This window comes from Diceros bicornis, chromosome 18 (genome assembly GCF_020826845.1).
Source record: "Diceros bicornis minor isolate mBicDic1 chromosome 18, mDicBic1.mat.cur, whole genome shotgun sequence".
Classification (NCBI taxonomy): domain Eukaryota; kingdom Metazoa; phylum Chordata; class Mammalia; order Perissodactyla; family Rhinocerotidae; genus Diceros; species Diceros bicornis.
This window is the reverse complement of record NC_080757.1, coordinates 47985316-48009461: the sequence shown is the minus strand read 5'-3', so window position 1 is coordinate 48009461 and position 24146 is coordinate 47985316. Positions and strand designations below refer to the sequence as shown.

The following is a 24146-nucleotide window of genomic DNA, read 5'->3' as shown; positions in this document are numbered from 1 at the left end:
TGAGAACTTGGAAATCAAAGTTCTTGGGTCCCCCTCCAGATCTACTGGATCAGACACTCTGGAGGTGGGGCCCAGCAAGCTGTGTTGTAACAAGCCCTGCAGGTGATTCTGATGTGAAATAAGGTGGAGAACCAATAGTCAAGAGCACAATGAGGCACAGCCTGTCACCAACCCCAAATCAGAAAGAATGCAGGGGAAAAAAGCCAACCAGTCAGCTTTTGAAACAAATGTGCAAAATGTTTTCCCATTGCTTAAAACAGGTTTAGAGAGAGATAACATGATTTTAAAAGAAAAATGAAAATTATCTATGGCTTTTTGTTTGTTTTAAATATAAGAGAATTAAAAAGAGAAGTGATCTTTTAAAGTATGAGTTTATTCTCCAGGTTTTCTTAAATACCCACAAATTAGTGCTTTTTATTGCAGCTATATCCAGGAGCGGAAAACAAATTAAAATATGTACTTTTATCATACATTTAACACTTACAAGAGATAGAATGGAACGGTACAAATTTTAAAGATGAGTTTTTCAGTGATTCAATAATAAGTATATGGAAATTGAGGATAATTACAGAAACAGCTACTGAACTCTCAAATAAAAACAAATTATATAGAAATAAGAGTAAAAGGTGTTTCACTCAAAAAAATCCCCGAAACAGTGGCTCATCACCTCTCCTGCTGGTTAGTAACCTAACGGAAATGATAATGAGTCAAGCATTGTCTTCTCCATAGTTAAAACATGGTAGTTCTTTTCACGAATGCCAGCTTTATGTCTGAAATGTGAGATAGGATTTTAGGTTCTGAACATCTCAAATATTTTACTACCCTAGGCTAATGGAATCTTCTTTGTAATGCTAAGAAATTGGTAATAACTCTTGTTTGCTTGGATAGAAAAAACAAGAAATGGATGAGCAGTTAATCAAGTGGGATTTGGTCACTAGGACACAGTCACAAATGGCACCAAATCAGAACACACAAAGAGCTTGGTCTGAGGGTGAGCATGTTAAATAAAGCCCAAAGAAGGGGAGCATTTGAAATCTTTACAGCTACATATTTGGCCAAATAGTCTAGGTTTGCCAAGTACAAGGTGAATGAGTCCCTAGAAAGATGAAGTTAATGAGAAGCTAGATTCAAATTAGCTCCAACCTGATTTACAAATTAACAATGCAAAATGATTTTATTTTCTATCCTTCTCATTCAAAAGAAAATTAAAACCATATTCTTACTGCTAGTGTGAACCTCTGACATTTCTGAACTTGCCATATTTTTGATTAGTTTTTAAAGATAAGTAATAGCAGATGTTGATATTATTAATGTGACCAATACATTAAATTCCCAAAGAATAAAATTAGATTAATACTATGTTGTTATTCACAATGATTCGGCATAAATAGGAGAGGTCCCACAATTGTCCCCAGCCCTGGGATCATGAAATATGACAATTGAGTGGCCATTAAATGGAAAATGAATTAGGAGAAATGCTGTTTCCAGAACGCTTTTTTCCCGTCTCTTCATTTGTATTTTTTAAAAAGTAGACCTTATACTCTCTTTACTTAAACATCATTTTAAATAACCTTGTTTCATTTTTCTATTTTTTCTGAAATAAATCAAACTAAAAAAAACTTCCAAAATTTGTTCATATTAATTGATCCCAAATGTTTCTTTTCACAGCAAAACTACTTTTGTTTAATTCCGTAAAAAAATGTTAATACAATACCATTTGTTAAAAGGGTGGCCTGAAGTCTTTTTTTGGTCATTTTTAAAGCATTTTAGCTTGTTATCCAGTGTTCATATAATAGAACTAAAGTTCCTATAAAGAGAGAAGGAATTTGAAGATTTAATGATGTAATTATACCTACAAGTTAAAGCCACAAAGAAGTCTTATTTGTGTGTTAAATTGTGTCAATGTCACTTGATTTTGTTCAAAAACTGGTCAAGTCAGGGAAAGGAGGTAAAAATAAAGCTACTCTGCAACAAGTTCAACTCAAAAAAAAAAATTAAGCCTATAGCCAGCCTACCAGATAGCTCTATATCCACCCGGTCTAGAGACTTTCTAGAGACTAAAATACAAATTCTTCGCAAATCACAACTCTATCCCAAATGTTCTTATATGTTCTATGTTGCTTTTTAAATTCTACTAAATAATTGATAGCTTTACAACAGAATTTATTTTATTTAAAAAAACACTTAAATCACTACCCCACAAAATATTCAGAAACATAGGTAACCATAGAAAGTAAACGTGCATATTCTGCTTTTATCATAATTATGGTTGTTAGCTGAATGAAAACAAATAATAGCTAAAAAGATTTCAAATGACAGAAAAACATATTTGGGTAAGTTATGACACAATTTTTTGAGTACTTAGACAATATAATGTATTATATTTTTGCACCAATTGCAAATGCAAAGTTAACAATGAAATCGGGGAACTGAAAGGTTGAAAGGGGTCTCATACATATTCACTATCTTTTAAATTTTAGACAAAGGAGCTGAAAATAGGAAAAAAACCCAAAACACCCCAACATATACACCATAATAGTCTTTTTTTGTTTAAAGACTTCCAATTTTAACTCTTTTCTAAAAGCATTAAAGGCATTGAGACCCTTATTGTAGATTGTGTATCATCTCCTCTTTGGCTATGAGGTGTGTGGTTTTGTTAACTAGAGACATCAATGAGTTCAGTTTCTGAGACCAGTCATTTAATAAATTATTTGGATCCTTGGGTCTCTGGAAGTTGATAATTCCTGCCAACCTGTCTACTTTAGCAAAGATGGTCTTGTTAACTACTAGATTCGAGAGAAAAGCCTCTGACTCCTGCAAGAGAGAAAGACAAATTAAATTAAAATAGGATAATTATAGACAATACATAAGATTTAAGGAAAGCATTTTTAAATTCTTCATTCAAGGGCTAAAATTCATTAGCAACTGCTGATTTCCTGTAATAATGTACTTATTTTACTGAGAGTCTAGGGAATGAATAGAATCTGAGTCCACTCAGAGTCAGGGCTGAGTCTCAATCTGCCTCCCTGCAAACTTAATCCTGCTGGTACTGGGCAAGAGCCTGTTGTCAACTGCAAGTTGGTCTATTCTCTTTTCTACAACATTGCCCCCTAAAAGCCAGTATTATACAGTTAATTTGTTTCCAGAAATGCTGGGTTAGAATATATGTTCTGCCACTTGGCAACTATGCAACCACAGGCAAGGAAGTTTTCTTCCAAGGATTCTGGTACCCTCACCCAGAAATGAGAAGAGCTAATGAACTAACCAAGGATCAAGCCTTCTAACCCTAACACTCCATGATTCTTCTTTCTCAGCTAAACTGTCACAACTCCTTCTGGGGACAGAAACGGCTTTTCAGACCATCACTATACACTTCACTTAACTCCTATCTCTTTGGTGTGGTACATTTTATCAACAGGAAACCCAGACCTGAACACAATACTCCTCTAACAGATCCTGGGACCTTTTCAGGTCAACTGCAGTCAGGGCTCCTTCACATCTTTTATTGCTACAATTCACTTTTGGGAACCTAGATATACTTATTATAGAAATAAATACCTTGGACTTCAACTTAATCCATGTAAAACTAACATATTTAAGTGAAGATTTTAACTAGTTATAGATAACATTAATGTAACTATAAACTTGATATGTAGGCTATTTTTTTGTGTTCAAGATAGCTTGAGGAAACTTTCTATCACCTAAACTTCAAATTAAATAATAAAACAAAATTGATTTTCTCACTTGATTTTTACAAGTCTACTGATACTCAAAATGAATGGCTACAAATAACTCAAACAATGGTGCTTACTACTTACATCAACAGATAGATCCAGAAGTTGTGCCATCCTCTTCATTGTTATCCTCGTATAATACTTGGCCATTATTCTAATATTCTGAGGAGAGGACAGAAGGCAGGGAGGACATAGAACAGTTGTCAGTAAGGCTAAAAGTCCATCTGTTTTCATATCCAAATAGGCTGAGTTAAAATGTCAGACTCAGAGCTTTTATTTTTTTATAGCCCACCATGGGAATGAAGCTGGCTCTAAACTTCAATAACAAAACTAAATACTTAGAAATTTTGGTTTCTGTAGTGATTTGTAAGTTATTCTGAGTACTGTCTACAACTCTTTTTAAATATATATAGTCAAAATATAAGCTTATCTAACCCAAATTAGTGGTTAAAAATTATAACATTTTTGCTAAATGCAAGAATCTAAAGTTAAGATTTTTAAATTACGACACAAAAGGCTAAAATTCAAAAAAATGACCCAGATCATCTCACAACACTACACTTTATCATCATTATAACTACTTAAAGGTAACTTGAAATTAAATTTCCTAATTTTCACTGGCAATGGTGCTAAAGTTAGAGGGACTCCCCTTTATTATTCTTAATGTTAACGTTACTAACAAAACAGCGGCACTCACAAGAAAAAATGGGGGAGGATTGGGGGGGAAATGAACTCATCTTTGAAGACAATGCACTTCCTCCCATCTCTATCAGGGTCGATGGCAACACCAACATCTCAAGAAGCATGAGAATCATTCTAGACCCTCCTTTTTTCCTTCATCCTTTAAATTTAATCAGTAACCAAATTCTATTGATTTTCTTCCTTAAAATAATTCCATTCCATTCATTCTTCTTCAATACCTCAGCTACTGCCTCAACTGAAGCCCACACAGCCCCTCATTCTACTGGTCTTCTCATCTCCAGTCTTTCATCTCTCCAAATCCATTATCCACACTTACTCCCAGAGGAATCCTTGTAAAATATAAGCCTGGTCATTATCCTCTCAGTTAAAAGTTTTCACTACTGGGGTGTACAAACTTTGTTATGATCCAGACCCTTTCTACATCTCCAACTTTCTCTCTCACTAAGCCCTTTTCTTGGAGGCCCCCAAGTTCCTCTGCTGGGTTGTGCCTCCACGCCCTTGCTCAGACTATCCCATCTGCCTAAATGGGATCTGCTCTCCCTCGTCTGCCTGCTAACTATGTACTGTTCTTACAAATCATAGCTCCCGCGTCAATTCCTACGTAGCTAGCCTGACCACTCTTCCATGTGGAACCAATCAACTCTCTCCTTATGCTCTGGTCTACTCTATGTATACTTGTACCATAATATCTATAATACTTTTATTTATAAATGCATCTTCCCCTATGATTTATTTTTAAGCTTTTTGAAGGCAGGGACCATGTCTTATTCTCCCATGTGTCCCAGCACTTTGTACAGTGTCTGACATATAGAAGGCTAACAATAAATGTTTGTTATGTGAATGAATGTTAACTAATTCAATTTGTAGCGACACCAAGAAGATCAAAGGTCAGGTTTAACACACGTTACCCATTTCCAAAACTACCAAGTGAGTATCGGATAGAAAACACTCCCCTCCACCCCCATCCATCCCTCACATTCTTAAGAAATTTCCTCTGGTTTATATGCTATAAAATTTTGAATTCTTAAGAGGTCCTCTTAAAACGAAGCATGCTAACACATAGTTATCTTTTCTGAAATGCCAAAAATAGGGGGAAAAAAAAGACAAGAGGGACGAAATAAATTTCTTGGGATAAACCCTTGGGAAATATACAATAAACATTTGAACAACAAATTTACATCACTACTACATTGGGCATAGAAAAAATATCCTAAAGTGAAGAATTAAAGAAATAACATCCAAAAGAAACACTTGATTATCAAACTTGAAAAATAAAAATTTATACTCAAATTTGCCAAAGTTTACTTCTAAATTGTCATCTCTATCACGCCAAATTCTTACATGTTCAACAACTCTGTTCTTCAAGTCTTTCCACCTTTTTTCACCTTCCTCTGTATAACCAAAAACATCAGTTGCAGGACTCTCAAGAGAACCTTTTCTTAATTCCATCCCATAGTCTTCAACAAGTGTGGACCAACGCATCAACTCCATTGTGGTAAAAAGCTTTAAAAGATCCCTGTAAATCGCATAAAACTTAATATTCCAAATCTGTAAAAATTAAGCTTCATCCAATGGAATAGCAAATTTTTAAATATCAACAAAGACTATTTTTATAAATTTTTATTTGTAGAATGAGACACACATTGATTATTATTTATTTTACCAACTTGACTATTTTTTTCCACAGTAACTCTGAAGAGACCATTCCCGTACTTCACATTCTGCTCTCTCCTATACTGTATTTGCCAGTCTCTGGATTAACTGACTGTAAACTTACTAATGAAATAGATAAAAGAGAAACAGCTTTAAAAAAATCAAAGCCCACTGTGCTTATGATGAAGCCTAAGTCTGTTTTATCTAATAGATTTTCAGAAGTATGTACTTCTGAAAATCACAAAGCCCCAAACTACTGATAAAACTTTATCGAATGGTTAATTAAGCAAAAGCTGCTTAAGTGAGCTTGAAATAAAACTTCAATTTGCTTAGTGGTTTAGAATGAAATGTGTTATAATCTTATTAATTTCTACTGCAGTGCTAAAAAACATTTCACCACTTTATTAACTCTAGTCTTATTCTCTAATACAATCTATCAGCAACCAATTAAGAAGCATACACTTAGGTTAACCAATTTTCTTTCAATATAGACCTTCTATTGAGATAAACTATAGTAATTATAAAAGTACTTACTTGTATTTAGGAATTTCTTCTAACTTCTTGTCACCACTTATTCGGTGAACCAAATCTGACTGTTCATTGTCAAAAGGAGCCAAGATTACATAGAGGACAACACTTTTCAGAGCCTAAAAAAGTTGCATAACACAACAGATTATATGCAAGATTAGAAACAAAATGGAAACTTTGGCAGGAACTGAAAAACCATGGAATAATTGTATATATTCGTTCTTAATATTGTATTCAAAAGTCTTAGGGGAAAAAAATCATAACAGGCTGTTCTTTTCATAGTGTCTTTCTGTAACATTTAGTTTTCATAAAACTACTACAGTCAATCTTTGCTAATTTGAATTACTATCTGGGCTGACATTTTTTTTTTAACAAATGTATAAAAGAAAAAGTTTTTATAATAATTCAGCAGCACAAAAGCGGAAAACTAGTTATAATAGTTTCTGTCGGGGCTGGCCCGGCGGTGTAGTGGTTAAGTTCGTATGCTCCACATCGGTGGCCGGGGTTCGCGGGTTCGGATCACAGGCACGGACCTACGACCTGCTCATCAAGCCATGCTGTGGTGGCATCCCACATACAAAAATAGAGGAAGACTGGCACAGATGTTTCCTCAGCAGCAATCTTCCTCAAGCAAAAGGAGGAAGACTGGCAACAGATGTTAGCTCAGGGCCAATCTTCCTCACCAAAAATAAATAAATAAAACTATAATAGTTTTTGTAAAATAATTTTCCAAAGTAATGCTAGATCTTTATCTGTAACCTTTGTTAGCAGGTGACCTGCTATACATATTTTATATAGTAAGACTACATTTCTTCAAAGAGAATAAATAATTTAGAGTATTATCACAATTCCTCTGAATCAGTAAGGATAAACTGAACTATCAATATACTGAATAGAAAGCAGCACCATACAGTTGCATATAATTACTGAAGTTAAAATTATTTCAAAATAAATAAAAAATGCAAATTCTTCCTAATAAGTATCAATGTCAAGTATAAGAATAGATTCTTACCTGTTGCCACTTGTCACTTTCTGTCTGTATACAGGGAGTATCATATATTGCTCTGTAGTGCTTACAAATAGATAAATAGGATCCCTCATGTTGATCCAGCTGAATCATTAAGTTATAGTATTTCAACTTTAATTTCTGAAAAAATGTTGACAAAATAAATTGGAGTTTATGAGTTTTCCCCCAAACACTTTCAAAGCAAATTTATAATAAAAGATATGTTTACCTCTGTATTTTCTTCCTGGAAAAATTTGGTGTTAATTTTCTTACTGATGATTTGTGTACGAATGTAATCCTTCACAGCTAGGCATAGTCTCATTTGCTCCAAAATAAACTCCACTCGCTCTTTCTTTTCCATTGACCCATAGGTTTCCACCTAGCAGAGTAAGCCCCCAAATAAGTTTATAATATTTAGTAATATTTTAAAATTGCAACATTAAATAGATATTAAAATATCCACCCTTGATAAGTAATAAGAACCTTCATGCATATTGGGAGAGTGTAGACAATAATATAAAAAGTTAGTTTCCTCCAGGAAATTACAATTTAAAAAAATCATTATACAGTAAAATTGATTTTTTTTCTTTTGGTGTCAAGTTCTGTGAATTTTAACACATGTATAGATTTAACTACCACCACAATCAAGATACAGAACAGTTCTATCACCCCAAAAAAATCCCTCATGCTACCCCTTTACAGTCACATGCTTCCCCCACTCATAACCCCTGACAACCAATGATCTGCTCTCTATCACTACAGATACATCTTTTCAAGAACGTCACATACAGTATGCAATCTTTTGAGACTGTCTTTGTTCACTCAGCATAATGCTTTGAATAACAAGATTCATTCAAATTGTTGTGTATGTCAATAGTTCATTTCTTTTTATTGCTGAGTAGTATTCCATTGCATGGATGAATCACAGTTTATCCAGTCACCTGTTGAAGAACATCTAGGCTGATCCCACCTTGGCCTATCATAAACAGAGCTACTCTGAACATTACTGGACAGGCTTTTTGTGAATATAAGTTTTCATTTCTCTTGGCTACCCAGGAATGGGATTGTTGGGTCATATTGTATGTGTATGTCTAATTTTATAAGAAATTGCTTAACTGTTTCCCAGAGTGGATGCACTATTTTGCATTCCCATCAGCAATCTCTGAGAGTTCCAGTTGCTTTGCATCCCTGCCAGCTCTTGGTATTGTATTTTTTTATTTTATTTTAGCTATTCTAATGGGTATGTAGTGGTATCTCATTGTGGTTTTAATTTGTATTTCCCTAATGGCTAATGAGGAAATACAATTCCAAATATAAAAAAAAAAGATGATACCAGTTGCAGCTTTCTATTTATATAAAATTAAAACCATTATATAAAAAAGAGGCACTAGTCTTTTTAAAATTGAGACAACAAGGCTAAGATGACTCCTAATGGATGTACAACGTAGAGTTACAAAAGATATACACAAACACAATGTAGAGAATCGATTATATCAAATACTATGAGAAAGTTTCTAATATAATATTTGGTATACATATATAGTAAATGAACTTATAAAATCCAGAATGACACATTTATTAAGTAGAATGAAGTAAGACTATTATTATTATAATTTGGCCTGAAAATGTTATTTCACTGTCTTCTGTGTAATTTTTTAAGGAAAATAAAAACACATATAATGAACCACCAATGTTTCATTTATACATCTTCACCCACTCTCCAGGTGTCAATTACTTTGAAGCAAATTGCAGATAATACATAATATATAATTATTATATATTTATATTATATATAAATATCTCAGTATGTATCTCTAAAAGATAAATTTTGAAAGAAAATTATCATACCTAAAAATTCCTTGTATTACCAAATATCTAGTCAGTCCCCAATAGTCTCATTTATTTTTTTTATTTTTATCTTTTTTGTGAGGAAGATCAGCCCTGAGCTAACATCCATGCTAATCCTCCTCTTTTTGCTGAGGAAGACTGGCTCTGAGCTAACATCTATTGCCAATTCTCCTCCTTTTTTTCCCCAAAGCCCCAGTAGATAGTTGTACGTCATAGCTGCACATCCTTCTAGTTGCTGTATGTGGGACATGGCCTCAGCATGGCCAGAGAAGCAGTGCGTCGGTGCGCGCCCGGGATCTGAACCTGGGCTGCCAATAGCGGAGTGCGCGTACTTTACCGCTAAGCCACGGGGCTGGCCCTCATTTATTTTTTTAATCAAATCAGAATCCAAATAAGGCTCATACTTCGCAATTGGTAGATGTTTCTTTTTTCTTTTCTTTTTGAGGAAGACTGGCCCTGCACTAACACCTGTTGCCAATCTTCCTCTTTTTCTTTTTTCTCCCCAAAGCCCCAGTACATAGTTGTGTATCATAATTGTAGAGTTGTAGCTCTTCTATGTGGGACACCACCTCAGCATGGCTTGACAAGCGGTGAGTAGGTCCACGCCCAGGATCCGAACTGGCGAACCCCGGGCCACTGAAGTGGAATGCGCAAACTTAACCACCAGCCACCAGGCCAGCCCCAGTAGATATCTTTCTTATGTCTCTTTTTTCCTTCCCATTTATTTGTTGAAGAAATCAAGTCAATCATCCTCTAGTTTCTTAGAGTCTGAATTTTGCTAACTTTGTCCCTGTGGTATCATTTAACAGGCTCCTTTGTCTCTGGTACATCCTGCAAACTGGTAGTTAAACCTAGAAGCTTTATAATTTATATAATTGAGGTTAGGCTTTTTTGCAAAAACACTTCACAGGGGATGTTGAATCATAAGGCACACAAATCCTTCTGGTTCAAAAATTGAGTTTGATGGCAAAACTATGGATAGTAAAAAGATCAGTGGTTTCAAGGGGTTAGGGGGAAGGAGGGATAAATAGGCACAGCACAGAGGATCTTTATGAGCAGCGAAACTATTCTGTACAACACTACAATGGTGGGTACATGTCATTACATTTGACCAAACCCACAGAACGTACGACACCAAGAGTGAACCCTAATGGAAACTATGGACTTTCAGTGATAATGATGTGTTCATCTAAGTTCATCAGTTGTAACTAACACATCACTCCGGTGCAGGATGTTCACAGTAGGGGTGGCCGTGTGTGTGTGGGGGGGGCAGGGAGTATATGGAGAATCTCTGTACTTTCACTCAATTTTGCTGTGAATCTAACACTGCTATAGGGCCGGGCCCGTGGCTTAGCGGTTAAGTGCGTGCGCTCCGCTGCTGGCAGCCCCGGTTTGATCCCGGGCGCGCACCGACGCACTGCTTCTCTGGCCATGGTGAGGCCGCGTCCCACATACAGCAACTAGAAGGATGTGCAGCTATGACCTACAACTATCTGCTGGGGCTTTGGGGGAAAATAAATAAATAAATAAAATTATAAAACTGCTATAAAAAATAAAGTCTTGGGCCGGCTCCGTGGCTTAGCGGTTAAGTGCTCGCGCTCCGCTGCTGGTGGCCCGGGTTCGGATCCCGGGTGCGCACCAACGAACCGCTTCTCCGGCCATGCTGAGGCCGCGTCCCACATACAGCAACTAGAAGGATGTGCAACTATGACATACAACTATCTACTGGGGCTTTGGGGGGAAAAAATAAATAAATAAAAATCTTTAAAAAAAAAATAATAAAGTCTTTTAATTAAAAAGAAAAAAATAAAGCGTGAAGCCAAACAGAACTAGTATGAATCCAAAGTTGACTACTTCTAGCAACGACCTTAGGCAAGTTACTGAACTCCTTTGAGTCTGAGTTTCCTTGGCTGAAAAATGGGGATAATAATAGTGTTGTGTGTGAACATTAAATGAGATAAAGTATATAGAGAACACAGGACATGTTAAAAAAAAAAAAAGAACAAAGACAATGCACAACATACAAGATCCTTCCAGTATTATTGATCGGCTAAAATTATTATTATTTATTTTTATTTTTTTATTTATTTTTATTTTTTTAAATTTTTTGTTTATTGCAGTAACATTGGTTTATAACATTGTAAAAATTTCAGGTGTACATCATTGTACTTCTATTTCTGCATAGATTACATCACGTTCACCACCAAAATACTAATTACAACCCATCACCACACACATGTACCGAATTATCCCTTTCACCCTCCTCCCTCCCCCCTTCCCCTCTGGTAACCACCAATCCAATCTCTGTCCCTATGTGTTTGTTTATAGTTGTTATTATATCTACTACTTAATGAAGGAAATCATACGGTATTTGACCTTCTCAGATGGGCTAAAATTAGAAGCAAAATTTTGAGCATAGTTCATGTACATTTCTCTCGTGAGAGAGTCTATGGTTTTCTCAAGATTTCTTAGCTCTTTCCTGTCTCATTTTAACGTCTCTCAAAAATTGTCCTGAAACATAGTAAATTATGAGGCAATTTTTCTTTGTTAAACCAATTTAGCCTAGAAATTGACCACCAATCAAATATTCAGTAAGAATGAAGCCAATGAATAACAGCAAATTCCTAATGTATAAGTAAATAGCACATGAATTACTAATTTTATTTAAATTTTAAAGAGAATTAAAATGTTCAAATAATAGCACAAAACCAGGACTGATCTGTTGATCTTAACTTTTCTTCAAAACTTTTTTAGCTGTTAAATTTAGTTGGGACCATAACAACATAATTTACAGCTACCTGAATAACTTCACCATCCACTGCACTCACTCTTAATCTTGGCGGTTTAGAAAAAAGTGATCTGGTGCCAAAATAAGCTATTTCCACAAGAAAATGTTGCTGACTAAATATAAGTTTCACACACTCTAAAATGTAACAGCTTACCTGTAACTCTTGTAAAATAGAGGCTGCCTCTTTGACGTCACCATTTTGCTCCTTTATAGTTGCTAACGTTTTAGTCAGTCGAGCACGCTCAATTTCAACATAAATCTACAAATACAAGAAATTTATATTACCCAAATTCCTATAGAAATGTGTTAAAATTTAAAAGGTAGATTTGAACTATTATTCAAACGAGGTATAACAGTATTTATCTTGCATCTATTGTGTACTTTATCCTCCATGTACAAATAGAGCTGTGCGACATTTTACAACCACGTAATTTTCAAGAAAATGTCTCTATAAAACATTAACCATATTTTGCAGCTTTGCTTTGAGAACCAAGATGTGAAATAACTGTGTTTAATAAATAACAGCACTACAAGCTACATAAATGGCATAGAAAATGGCAAGTGTCTTCAAAAGAATTATTACAACAATAACACACTTTACAAAGAACATATGCAGTCCAGTACCTACAATTCAACCAATATCCTAATTCTGATTTACCTTTAAATACAAGGCTACTTTCTTTAAAAATATCTGATATTGCTAAATATTAAAGCTATTAGCTTTTTTTTTGGCTATAGTTTGTTTTTATTGATGTCATAATCATTTAAACATTGTGAAATTTTAGTTGTGCATTACTGTCTGTCAGTCACTATATAAATGTGTTCCCTCACCCCTTGTACCCACCCCCAACCCCCTTCCCCCTGGTAACCACCAAACTGTTCTCTCTGTCTGTGTGTTAGTTTATCTTCCACACATGAGTGAAATCATGCAGTGTGGGTGCCTCTGTTCTGATTATTTGTTTAGTGGTTAACATGAGGTTTGTATAAAAAATCTCACAGATGAGATAGTTCATTTTCTGATGGCCTCTTATTTCCTTAGACTAAGTCGATTCCATCCCATTCCTCTTCCCCTTCTAAGTTATTATTGTCACAACTTATTCCATCTTGTGTTGTGAGTTTGTGTTTAAAGTGATGAGGTTATATTTATTTTTGGTGTTTTCCTTCCCTTAATCTTCGGTGTTATAATTGTTTGCTAACCTATTGTGATAGAGAGCTGCAATTTTTCTTACTATGTCTACTTATTTTTGTCTTTGCTGGAAGCTTTGTATCCCCTCGCTCTCTTTTTTTTTTCAGGCATTAGGGCCTTCTTGAGCACTTCTTGTAATGGGGGTCTTGTGGCAATGAACTCCCTTAGTTTTTATCTGGGATAGTTATTATTTCTCCATCATATCTGAACCTTTTTTTTTGCTGGATAGAGTATTCTTGGCTGAAAGTTTTTGTCTTTCACAATTTTGAATATATCATTCCACTCTCTCCCAGCCTGTAAAGTTTCTGCTGAGAAATCGGCTGAGAGCCTGATAGGACTTCCTTTGTACGTTATTTTTTTTTTTCTTGCTGCCCTTAATATTTCTTCTTTATCATTCACTTTTGCCAGCTTTTACTACTATATGCCTTAGAGAGGGTCTTTTCATGTTGATATATTTAGATCTATTGATTTCATTCACTTGCATTTCCAGCTCCTTCTCCAAGTTTGGGAAGTTCTCAGCTATTATATCTTTGAACAAGCTCTGTGCTCCTTCTTCCCTCTCTTCTCCCTCTGTGTCTTGACATGAGTACAGCCATGTTTGGCCACTCCATTGACCTACAGCCACCAGCACAAAAAGAAATATAAAAGCTGCTTTCTGCGTGGTGGGAACTGGCCCTTCTCTCACGGAGGGAGTTGCAAGTTGTAACATTTCAAGGCTCTTGGAGCCTCGTAGCACGGGATGGACTGGCCATCTGTGCCGGGCTAGGACGATAACCAAAGAGAACAATGCACGTACACAACTACTGTGCTGGGACGTTAGCCGGGGGCTCAGTGCACGTACGCCACTGATAACCATTTTGTGCATGGGAACACTAAATGCTTGCTCTGCAAACTCTGTAATTGCTTACTCTGAAAATTACTGATGGTATAAAAACTGCTGGAAACTGAGCCCCGGTGAGAGTTCCACCTGTGGAAGGGACACCTTGCCCAGGACGTGAGATCCTTGCCCAGCCGCGTCGATTGACAGGGCTCTCCCGGCAGTGGGGCGTGGATGTTGTGAGTAACTGATTTGATGTGAAGTAATTGACTTGATATGAAGTAATTGATTTGATGTGTTCTCTTTTTGGTCAACCTGGTGTTTCTCTTTCCGGTTGATTTGTGTCATTTCTCTTCAGCCGATGTGGGTGTTTTCCCTTTCCAGTCGGGCTGATGCTTTTTTCCTTCTTAATATTTGACCTATTTGGATCTGTTTGAAGACTGTCGCCTTTACTATCCTCTATATAATAAAATATACCTTCAGTCCATTTGTTTGGAGTGGAAAGTGTCTTTTACGTTTCTGATCGAATCCCCGAACCTCTCATAACATAATTGGCGCTGTGAGCAGGATTCGATTAAGGAGATGCATTTCCTATTCAAACGAAAGGTAACTGAAGCCAAGGTGGAAGAAATTCCAGGATGGGAGGACCCTCCCTTTTGCACTCTGGCTGGGGAGTGGGCTCATAGGTCAGGGTTATGTGAAGCTTGGGATGCTCGTCTGTGACGATTTGAACCGTTGGATGTGACCAAAGCTTTGCAGATGATGAAAAGGAAAGAGAAAGATAATGTTTCTTTTTTGGCACGGCGAGGTTAATATTTGTTGACTGCTTATCGTCGGGCTATAGAAGATAAGGATAAGATACAGACAGAGAAGGCACTCTTGGAAACAGAATATCGCCGGGCTATAGAAGATAAAGATAAGATACAAACAGAGAAGGCACTCTTGGAAACAGAATATCGCCGGGCTATAGAAGATAAGAATAAGATACAGAAAGAGAAGGCACTCTTGGAAGGAGAAACTTCAGATTTGCAGTTGACTGAAGTCAAGGTGGAAGAAATTCCAGGATGGGAGGACCCTCCCTTTTGCACTCTGGCTGGGGAGTGGGCTCATAGGTCAGGGTTATGTGAAGCTTGGGATGCTTGTCTGCGACGATTTGAACCATTAGATGTGACCAAAGCTTTGCAGACGGTGGAAAGGAAAGCGAAAGATGATGTTTCTTTTTTGGCACGGCGAGGTTGATGTTTGTTGACTGCTTATCGCCGGGCTATAGAAGATAAGGATAATATACAAAAAGAGAAGGCACTCTCGGAAAAAGAAAATTTAGATTTGCAGTCTCGCTTGGCTATGATTCAATGTCAATATCTTGCACTGGGAGATCAGGCTCATAACTACCAAGCTATAGCAGAAAAGGCTGCTGTAAGAGTTGCCAAATATAAATATAGAAAGAGGAGAGGAAAGATAAATGAACGAAAAGTTCATATGGCCATAGCATCGGCCGATCCTAAGTGGGACCCGGACACATGGGATGGTGATATCTGGGATGATGATTCTGAAACTGATTATGAGGAAGAGGAAAAACCACCCAAACGCACAGAGGCACGTCCTCTTCGCCATCGGTGGATGGAAATGAATGGTAATCATCCTGTAAGGAAAGATGTAATTGAGGATTTTAACCAACAAGAAATTTCTGATATTTTAGCCCGGGCTACACAAAAGCCTGGAGAAGCCATTATAACCTGGCTTGTTCGCCTATGTGATATGGGCGCTACAGGAATTAATCTGGATGCAGGAGATGCTTTTAAATTTGTAATTTTGTCCAATGATCCAGTAATACGGGGAGCTTTCAGAGATTAAAGCATGAATGCTCGCCCCTCAAATGATCATGGACAAGACACTGATGATACAACTTTATTGGCTCTTGCAGTAAAAGGAGCTCAAGATAAATACCCCACGGATGATATGTGGCCAGACACTAATAGACCATGGTATACTTTAAAAGATTGTGTCCAAAAGATGAGAGAAGAAACCATGAAACGGGCTGTGTTTCTGGGGTGTGATGAAGCTTTAAATGAAATGACTTTAAGTGTCCAGGTGTGAAACAAATTGATAAAAACTGCACCTCCGGCATACAAACAAATAATTACAACCCTTCTCATGAATGAAACTGAAAACCCTATATCAACACTTGCAGATAACATTATGCAGCTAGCAGACTTGGGAGACTGACAGACAACTGAAAACTCTCCAAGAAGGGAAAAAAGAGAAACATTCTTTAAAAAGGATAAAATGACTCGAGGTGATATGTTTTTGGCCCTACTCCAGGCAGGAGTACCCAAAGACCAGATTGATGGAATTGACACTAAAGAATTATGGAAACTATATAAAGAAAAAGGGCTGAAAATAAAACAAGTGAACAGAGGGGACAATATAAAGAATGATTCCAACCCAGTGCCTAGTGCACCTAATGGACCACCTCCTCCCTCGGATCCCCTTTTTGCTGACTTACGTGATTGAGGGGAAGGCCAAACCTCTGTATCGATTAGTGCCACTATAAGAAAAGATATTAGACCACATGTACCAATTAAAATATTTTGGAAGAATAAATCTACAACTAGTGTGAAGGCACTTATAAATACAGGGGCAGAGGCCACCCTTATCTATGGGAATCCAACTAAGTTTCAAGGTACATCAATTCTGATAACTGGATTGGGAGGAAAAGAAATCCAGGCAGTTACCACTAATCTTTCTATGCAAATTGGGCAACTACCTCGGCGCACATATCTAGTTATGATTGTGCCAATACCAGAATACATAATTGGGATTGATATTCTAAAAGGATTGACATTAAATTTGGCTGATGGACAATACCAGTTTGCTATTAGAGCATTGTCTTTCCATATTAATGCTGTAATTGTGGGATGTTTGCATCATGAAGTAGAAATTTCACCTGCCACGCAAGTGGTCAATCAAAGACAGTATCGCATCCCTGGAGGACAACAAAAAATATCTGGGACCATAGAAGATTATTTGGCTATAAAAGTCCTTCGCAGAGTAACTACAGCCTAAAATAATCCTATCTGGTCTGTTAAAAAAGATGATGGGACATAAAGAATGACTGTAGATTACAGAGAGCTAAACAAAGTGACTCTGGCTATTCAAACGACCGTTCCTGATTTGATTACTCTTATAGAAAAAGTGCAATGTTATCCAGGCACTTGGTATGCAATCATAGACTTGGCTAATGCCTTTTTCACCATACCTATACCTAAAAGTGTCCAAGAACAGTTTGCTTTCACGTGGCTGGGACAACAATATACCTTTACTAGACTTCCTCAGGGATATGTGCATAGTCCCACTATCTGCCATCGACAGGTTGCTGAAACCTTGGCAAAGGTACCTGCTTCTGATGATGTCCAAATAGTACATTATATAGATGATATTAGATCCAAGGAAATGAAGAAGAAAGAGTACAACAACAGTTAGAAAAAGTAATGGACACACTTGAGGAGGATGGATGGAAAACTAAACCAGCTAAAATTCAGGGCCCGAGTTCAAATGTTAAATTTTGGGGAATACTTTGGAATAATGAAAAACAAGAAATTTTACCTAAAGCTAGACAAAAGATATTAAATTTTGCAGCACCCCATAACAAAAGGGAAGCACAAAAATTTATTGGATTATTTGGATTTTGGAGGGCACATATTCCACATTTAAGTCGGCTCTTTGCACCTTTATATAAAGTTACCAGAAAAAAATATGAATTTGAATGGGGAATGAAACAAAAAGAAGCTTTTGAAGCAGCCAAGCATGCTATTCAGACTGCTTTAGATCTATGGCCAATTAAACCGGGACCCATTAAGTTACAGGTAGATGTCACTGATCAGTATGCCAGCTGGAATTTATGGCAAAAACAAGGTGCCCGACGTTATTCTCTGGGATTTTGGAGTCACAAGCTTCCCTGTTCCAGTGAAAGATACAGTCCTTTTGAAAAACAGTTGTTAGCCTGCTATTGGGCTCTAACAGACTCAGAAAGCCTTACCCTGGGACATGAGGTAATTATGCGACCCCAAATACCCATCATGCAATGGATTCATAGCACGCCTGTTACTCATAAAATTGGACATGCACAAGAATTTAATATCATCAAATGGAAATGGTATATTCAAGACCGGGCCAAACCTGGCCCAAAGGGGTTGTCTCTACTGCATGAACAAGTGTCTCAATATAGCAGTGAATTAACTGTGTCACCTAAGACTGATATAACAGAATCTCCTGTTAAATGGAATGTCTCATATAATCAATTGACTGAAGAACAACAAAAACATACCTGGTTTACGGATGTTTCTGCCAAAATGATATCGAGCTCACAGAAATGGAAAGCAGTTGCCTATAACCCATCCACCCAACAAACAATTGTCACCACCAGAGATAATATGAGTAACCAATATGCTGAACTCTATGCGGTGTATCAAACACTTCAACAAGATCAGGGGCAACAATGTCATATATATACTGATTCGTGGGCAGTGGCACAAGGTTTGACAACGTGCATGCCACAATGGAAAAAACATGATTGGAAAATTAATGATAAAGAAATATGGGGAAAGAAATTATGGGAAGACATATGGTTATGATGTCAAAACACGATTGTTACTGTATTTCATGTTGATGCTCACAGTTCTTTAATTTCTGCAGAACGAAAACATAATTCTCATGCTAATCAGCTGATGCAGATTCGTGCAACGCACAACCCAGGCTTAGCACAATGAATCCACCAAAAGAATGGACACTTGGGAGAACAAACTTCATACAGGTGGGCACAACAAAGGGGAATCCTTGTCACCCATGATGATATTGCCACTGCAGTACAACAATGTCAGTTATGCCAACAGTTAAATAAACGGGGAGTTCCACACCCCTACCAAGGTCATATCCAAAAGGGATTATTTCCCGCCCATACCTGGCAAATAGATTTTATTGGACCATTGCCAAATTCTTGTGGATATACTTATGCCTGCACTGCTGTTGATACATATTCTGGTTATTTATTGGCTATGCCAGCTAAAGTGGCCACCCAACAGAGTGCCATAAAATTATTAGATACAATTAAGTTATATTATGGAACACCAAGACAAATTCAGAGTGACAACGGTTCCCACTTTACAGGTAAGTTAATTCAAACTTATACCAAGGAAAATTATATAGAATGGATTTATCATATACCTTATTACCCCCAAGCTGCAGGCCTCATAGAACGAATGAATGGATTGCTTAAACAACAATTGAGGAAACTCGGTCATGGCTCATTAAAGGGGTGGCACAGCCATCTAAGTAATGCTCTAAATACGTTAAATAACAGGCCACTAGGCCCTAATGAGACTCCTCTGTCAAAGTTGTTACCAGCAAAGATTACAGAAGTGGCAGCCACCACCCATGAGCTTATGACCTTAACCTATTGGCCCCTGACGCAGTCTGCTAAACCGCCTTTTCGTGCCACGGCCGAAGCGGCTGGATTGGATTTATCTACTGTTCATTCTATTCAATTGCCCCCTAAGAAGCAGTCTATAGTCCCTACTGGGATAGGGGTACAATTTCCCAAAAATACCTTTGGTTTGTTAAAAGGACGCTCTGGACTGGCAGCAAAAGGTACTGATGTACTGGGAGGAGTCACTGATCCAGATTACCAAGGAGAAATAAAATTTATATTATATAATGGTAGTGACACAGTACTAACTGTAGAGTCTGGGGAACGAGTGAAACAATTATTGGTGCTTCCCGTCCTGACTCCAAATGTGTCACAAGGACAACCTCCAAGTGAATTAACTAAAAGAGGAATACAAGGATTTGGGTCTACAGATGGATGGAAACCTGGAGCAAAGGTGTGGATAACACATCCACCCAATGCGGCTCCCCGTGCCGCAGAAATAATGGCCCAAGGGCCCACTGCAACGCTCATAGTTATGTATCCAGGAAATAAACAGTTATATCATGTTCCTAAAAATTCTGTTTCTTTGCGTGAATAGATATTCCTGCTGTGTTTGCTATGCTGTGCTGCAACTCCATGTCTGCTGCTGACCTACATGCCAACTAATGTCTCTGTAGGACAACCTTTGACCCTCTACTGTTAGACCAACTGCTCTACACCAGTGGGACCTATAACTTGGACTATGAATGGCCGAAAAATTTGGTCTCAGAAACATCAAGCAATCTCTCGGTATAAGCCTGTATCTGATCAGTCACGCAAAACTAGTTATAATTTCTCTATTACCCTGCCTTCTGTTACCCTCCGTGATGGGGGCTGATCTGAACTTCTACAAGCTGGTTTGTTATGCCTAAGTGTTACCTTATCTAATGTTATCTTTGATGCTGTACATGATTTGCAAGATCAAGTTAATAACATTTCATATTCTAAGGGGTTATCTGATTGGTTACCTTGGGGTCTGAATCCTTTATTGCGAGATAATTTTATAATTATTGTCGTCATTAGATTTTGGATTCTTGGATGTGCCTTATGGACTTGTGTACGAAGTTCACTGTCTGTGCGTATGGTGTCTTATGGTTAATGGAGACGGCCACGGCCGAATATGTCTTGACATCAGTACAGCCATGTTTGGCCGCTCCACTGACCTACAGCCATCAGCACAAAAAGAAATATAAAAGCTGCTTTCTGCGTGGTGGGAACTGGCCCTTCTCTCACAGAGGGAATTGCAAGTTGTAACATTTCAAGGCTCTTGGAGCCTCGTAGCACGGGATGGACTGGCCATCTGTGCCGGGCTAGGACGATAACCAAAGAGAACAATGCACGTACACAACTACTGTGCTGGGACGTTAGCCGGGGGCTCAGTGCACGTACGCCACTGATAACCATTTTGTGCATGGGAACACTAAATGCTTGCTCTGCAAACTCTGTAATTGCTTACTCTGAAAATTACTGATGGTATAAAAACTGCTGGAAACTGAGCCCCGGTGAGAGTTCCACCTGTGGAAGGGACACCTTGCCCAGGACGTGAGATCCTTGCCCAGCCGCGTCGATTGACAGGGCTCTCCCGGCAGTGGGGCGTGGATGTTGTGAGTAACTGATTTGATGTGAAGTAATTGACTTGATATGAAGTAATTGATTTGATGTGTTCTCTTTTTGGTCAACCTGGTGTTTCTCTTTCCGGTTGATTTGTGTCATTTCTCTTCAGCCGATGTGGGTGTTTTCCCTTTCCAGTCGGGCTGATGCTTTTTTCCTTCTTAATATTTGACCTATTTGGATCTGTTTGAAGACTGTCGCCTTTACTATCCTCTATATAATAAAATATACCTTCAGTCCATTTGTTTGGAGTGGAAAGTGTCTTTTACGTCTCCGATCGAATCCCCGAACCTCTCATAACACTCTGGAATACCTATAATCCTTATGTTGCATTTCCTAATTGAGTCAGATATTTCTTGGAGAATTTCTTCACTTCTTTTTAGTCTTAGTTCTCTCTCCTCCTCCATCTGGAGCATTTCTGCATTCCTATCCTCAATATTGCTAATTCTTTCCTCCATATTGTCAGGTCTGTTATTTAAAAAGATTCCAGATGTTTCTTGATCTCCTCCATTGTGTTTTTCATCTCCAACATTTCTGATTGGTTTTTCTTTATAGTTTCAATCTTTTTTGTGAAAAAGTTCCTGGTTTCATTGAATTGTCTATCTCTGTTTTCTTGTGGTTCGTTGAACTTTTTTTATGATAGCTACTTTGAATTCTCTGTCATTTAGGTTATAAATTTCTGTGCCTTCAGGACTGATTTCTGGGTGCTTGTCATTTTCCTTCTGGTCTAGAGATTTAATATATTTTTGCACAGTGCTTGAGGGTGTGGGCTTATTTTTCCTCCTGCTGAAGATACGTGGTTGCAGCTTCCACCTGTCACCACTGGGTGGGGGTCAAGAGCTGTGTATTCTGACCCCGCCACAATCCGTGGGCACCCTGGCTGACTGGCTGTGCTGGTGCTCTGGGCAAGAGGGGTCTTTCTTTCGCCTACCCAATCCCGGGGGCTTCTCGTTCTTCCCTCACTATCTGCTCTCCTGGGGTGCTAGCTTGATGAATGCACCCCCACAACAGTTCGGTCTCCTCCGTATGGGAACTTTCCATAGGCTGTGAGAGAACTTGAAGAGTGACAGTTTTCCCACGGAGGGCCGCCCCCACCCTTCTCTGAGAGCTGCGTGGTTCTGGAGGGGAGGGGCTCTTTCTTTCATCTGCCCGATCCAGGAGGCTTCTTGTTCTTCCCTCACTACCTGCTCTCCCGGGGTGCTAGCTTGATGAAGACATCCCCTGAACAATTCAGTCCCCTTCGTACGGGAATTTCCCACAGGCTGTGAGAGAACTTGGAGAGCGATGGTTTTCCTGTGGAGGGCCGCCCCTCCCCACTCGCTCTGAGAGAGCCGCGTGGTCCTGGTCCCAGGGTCGCTATCATCAGGGAAGGAGAGGAGTTCTCCTTACCTCCTTCCACTTCTTCCAGGGGTACCAGCACCTCCACCTTCAGACGTAAGGATAGGCAGGTCTTTCAGATATCTTTTGCGTTGTGTGAATGTCCTCTGTTGGTATTTGAATGTCCTTTTTGTTGTATCTTGGGGGAGAGAGTCTAAGGGGGAAGCTCACTCCACCATGATGCTGACATCACATCCACTATTGGCAGTTTTTGTAGCTACAAGTAATGTTAGTGGATTTTTAATTTCCAACAAATTAAAACTATAACTACAGCCTAATAGAGTCTTGAGAACTAATTTTCACGCTCAGGCTTGCTTACCTCTTTAGGTTTTGCTCTGCACCACCCCATTTTCCCCACTCCACCCCCAAAAACCTAATCTCCAGTGTAACAAACTACTTACAGTTTCCTAAATGTACTACGTGTTTCTTACTTCGATATCTTTGTATATAATTTCCCCATCTCTAAAACGCCCTTCTCCCTACTCACTGGTCCTATAGAATTTCTACTCATTCTTAAAAAGCCAGCTCAGGGGCCAGCCCAATGGTGTAGCAGTTAAGTTCACATGCTTCTCTTTGGTGGTGGCCTAGGGTTTGCATGCTCAGATCTCGGGCATGGACCTATGCACCACTTATCAAGCCATGCTGTGGCAGGCGTCCCACGTATAAAGTAGAGGAAGATGGGCACACATGTTAGCCCAGAGCCAAACTTCCTCAGCAAAAAGAGGAGGATTGGCAACAGATGTTAGCTCAGGGTTAATCTTCCTCACAAAAACAAAACAAAACAAAACAAAACAAAACAAAAAGTCAGCTCAGCATTGATCAACTCTTTGAGGCTTCCCTGGGCACCCCAGCCAGTCAACCCCTTCCTCTTTGCCGTAGGGAACTACAGGCACACCGCTACTGTCATGACACAGCACAGTAACTATTTCTATGATTGATCTCTTTGAGCTAAAGAATAGTATCTTGCTCATTTTGGACTTAGAATAACACAGGTGCTCACTAAACGTTTACTGAACTGAACTGACAAAGAGGCAATAAGTTAAATATAAGCTACGTTTTTGTCCTCAAACCACAAAAATCTATCTAGAAGGAAACATATCTACCACAGTCACCATTTTACACTTGCCCTTTTTAGAGAAACATGAGATTAGGGAGGTAAAAAAAAGGCATCAGTGGGGCGTGGGCACAAGGGATGAAGGAGTGCATTTATATGGTGACTGACAAATAATAATGTACAACTGAAATCTCACAGTTATAAACTATTATGACATCAATTTAAAAAAAAGCCATCAAGAGAAATACAAATAGATTCTGGCGAGGCAGTGAAATTTTGAAAATTAACCTTACACTGTAAACACTCTATTAATTTAAAAATTAGAGTGAAAGCTTAGCTATCCCAAACATAGATTTTTTTCAAGCAGATCTGGGCCAG

The 24146-nt window shown here is 38.2% G+C and overlaps 1 protein-coding gene across 1 annotated transcript in view; it reads right to left on the bottom strand.

Moving 5' to 3' along the window:
• Positions 1-2146: 2146 nt before the first annotated feature.
• The window catches only part of PSMD12 (proteasome 26S subunit, non-ATPase 12), a 33326-nt gene continuing 11326 nt past the window's right edge, over positions 2147-24146 (bottom strand). Inside the window, exons 5-11 of the mRNA XM_058561401.1 lie at positions 12414-12518; positions 7853-8002; positions 7630-7764; positions 6624-6736; positions 5778-5952; positions 3819-3896; positions 2147-2814 (exon numbers count right to left, since the gene is read on the bottom strand). Of these exons, the coding sequence (XP_058417384.1) occupies positions 2605-2814; positions 3819-3896; positions 5778-5952; positions 6624-6736; positions 7630-7764; positions 7853-8002; positions 12414-12518 (966 nt within the window). The 3' untranslated portion in view covers positions 2147-2604. The remainder of the gene's footprint in view (positions 2815-3818; positions 3897-5777; positions 5953-6623; positions 6737-7629; positions 7765-7852; positions 8003-12413; positions 12519-24146) is intronic.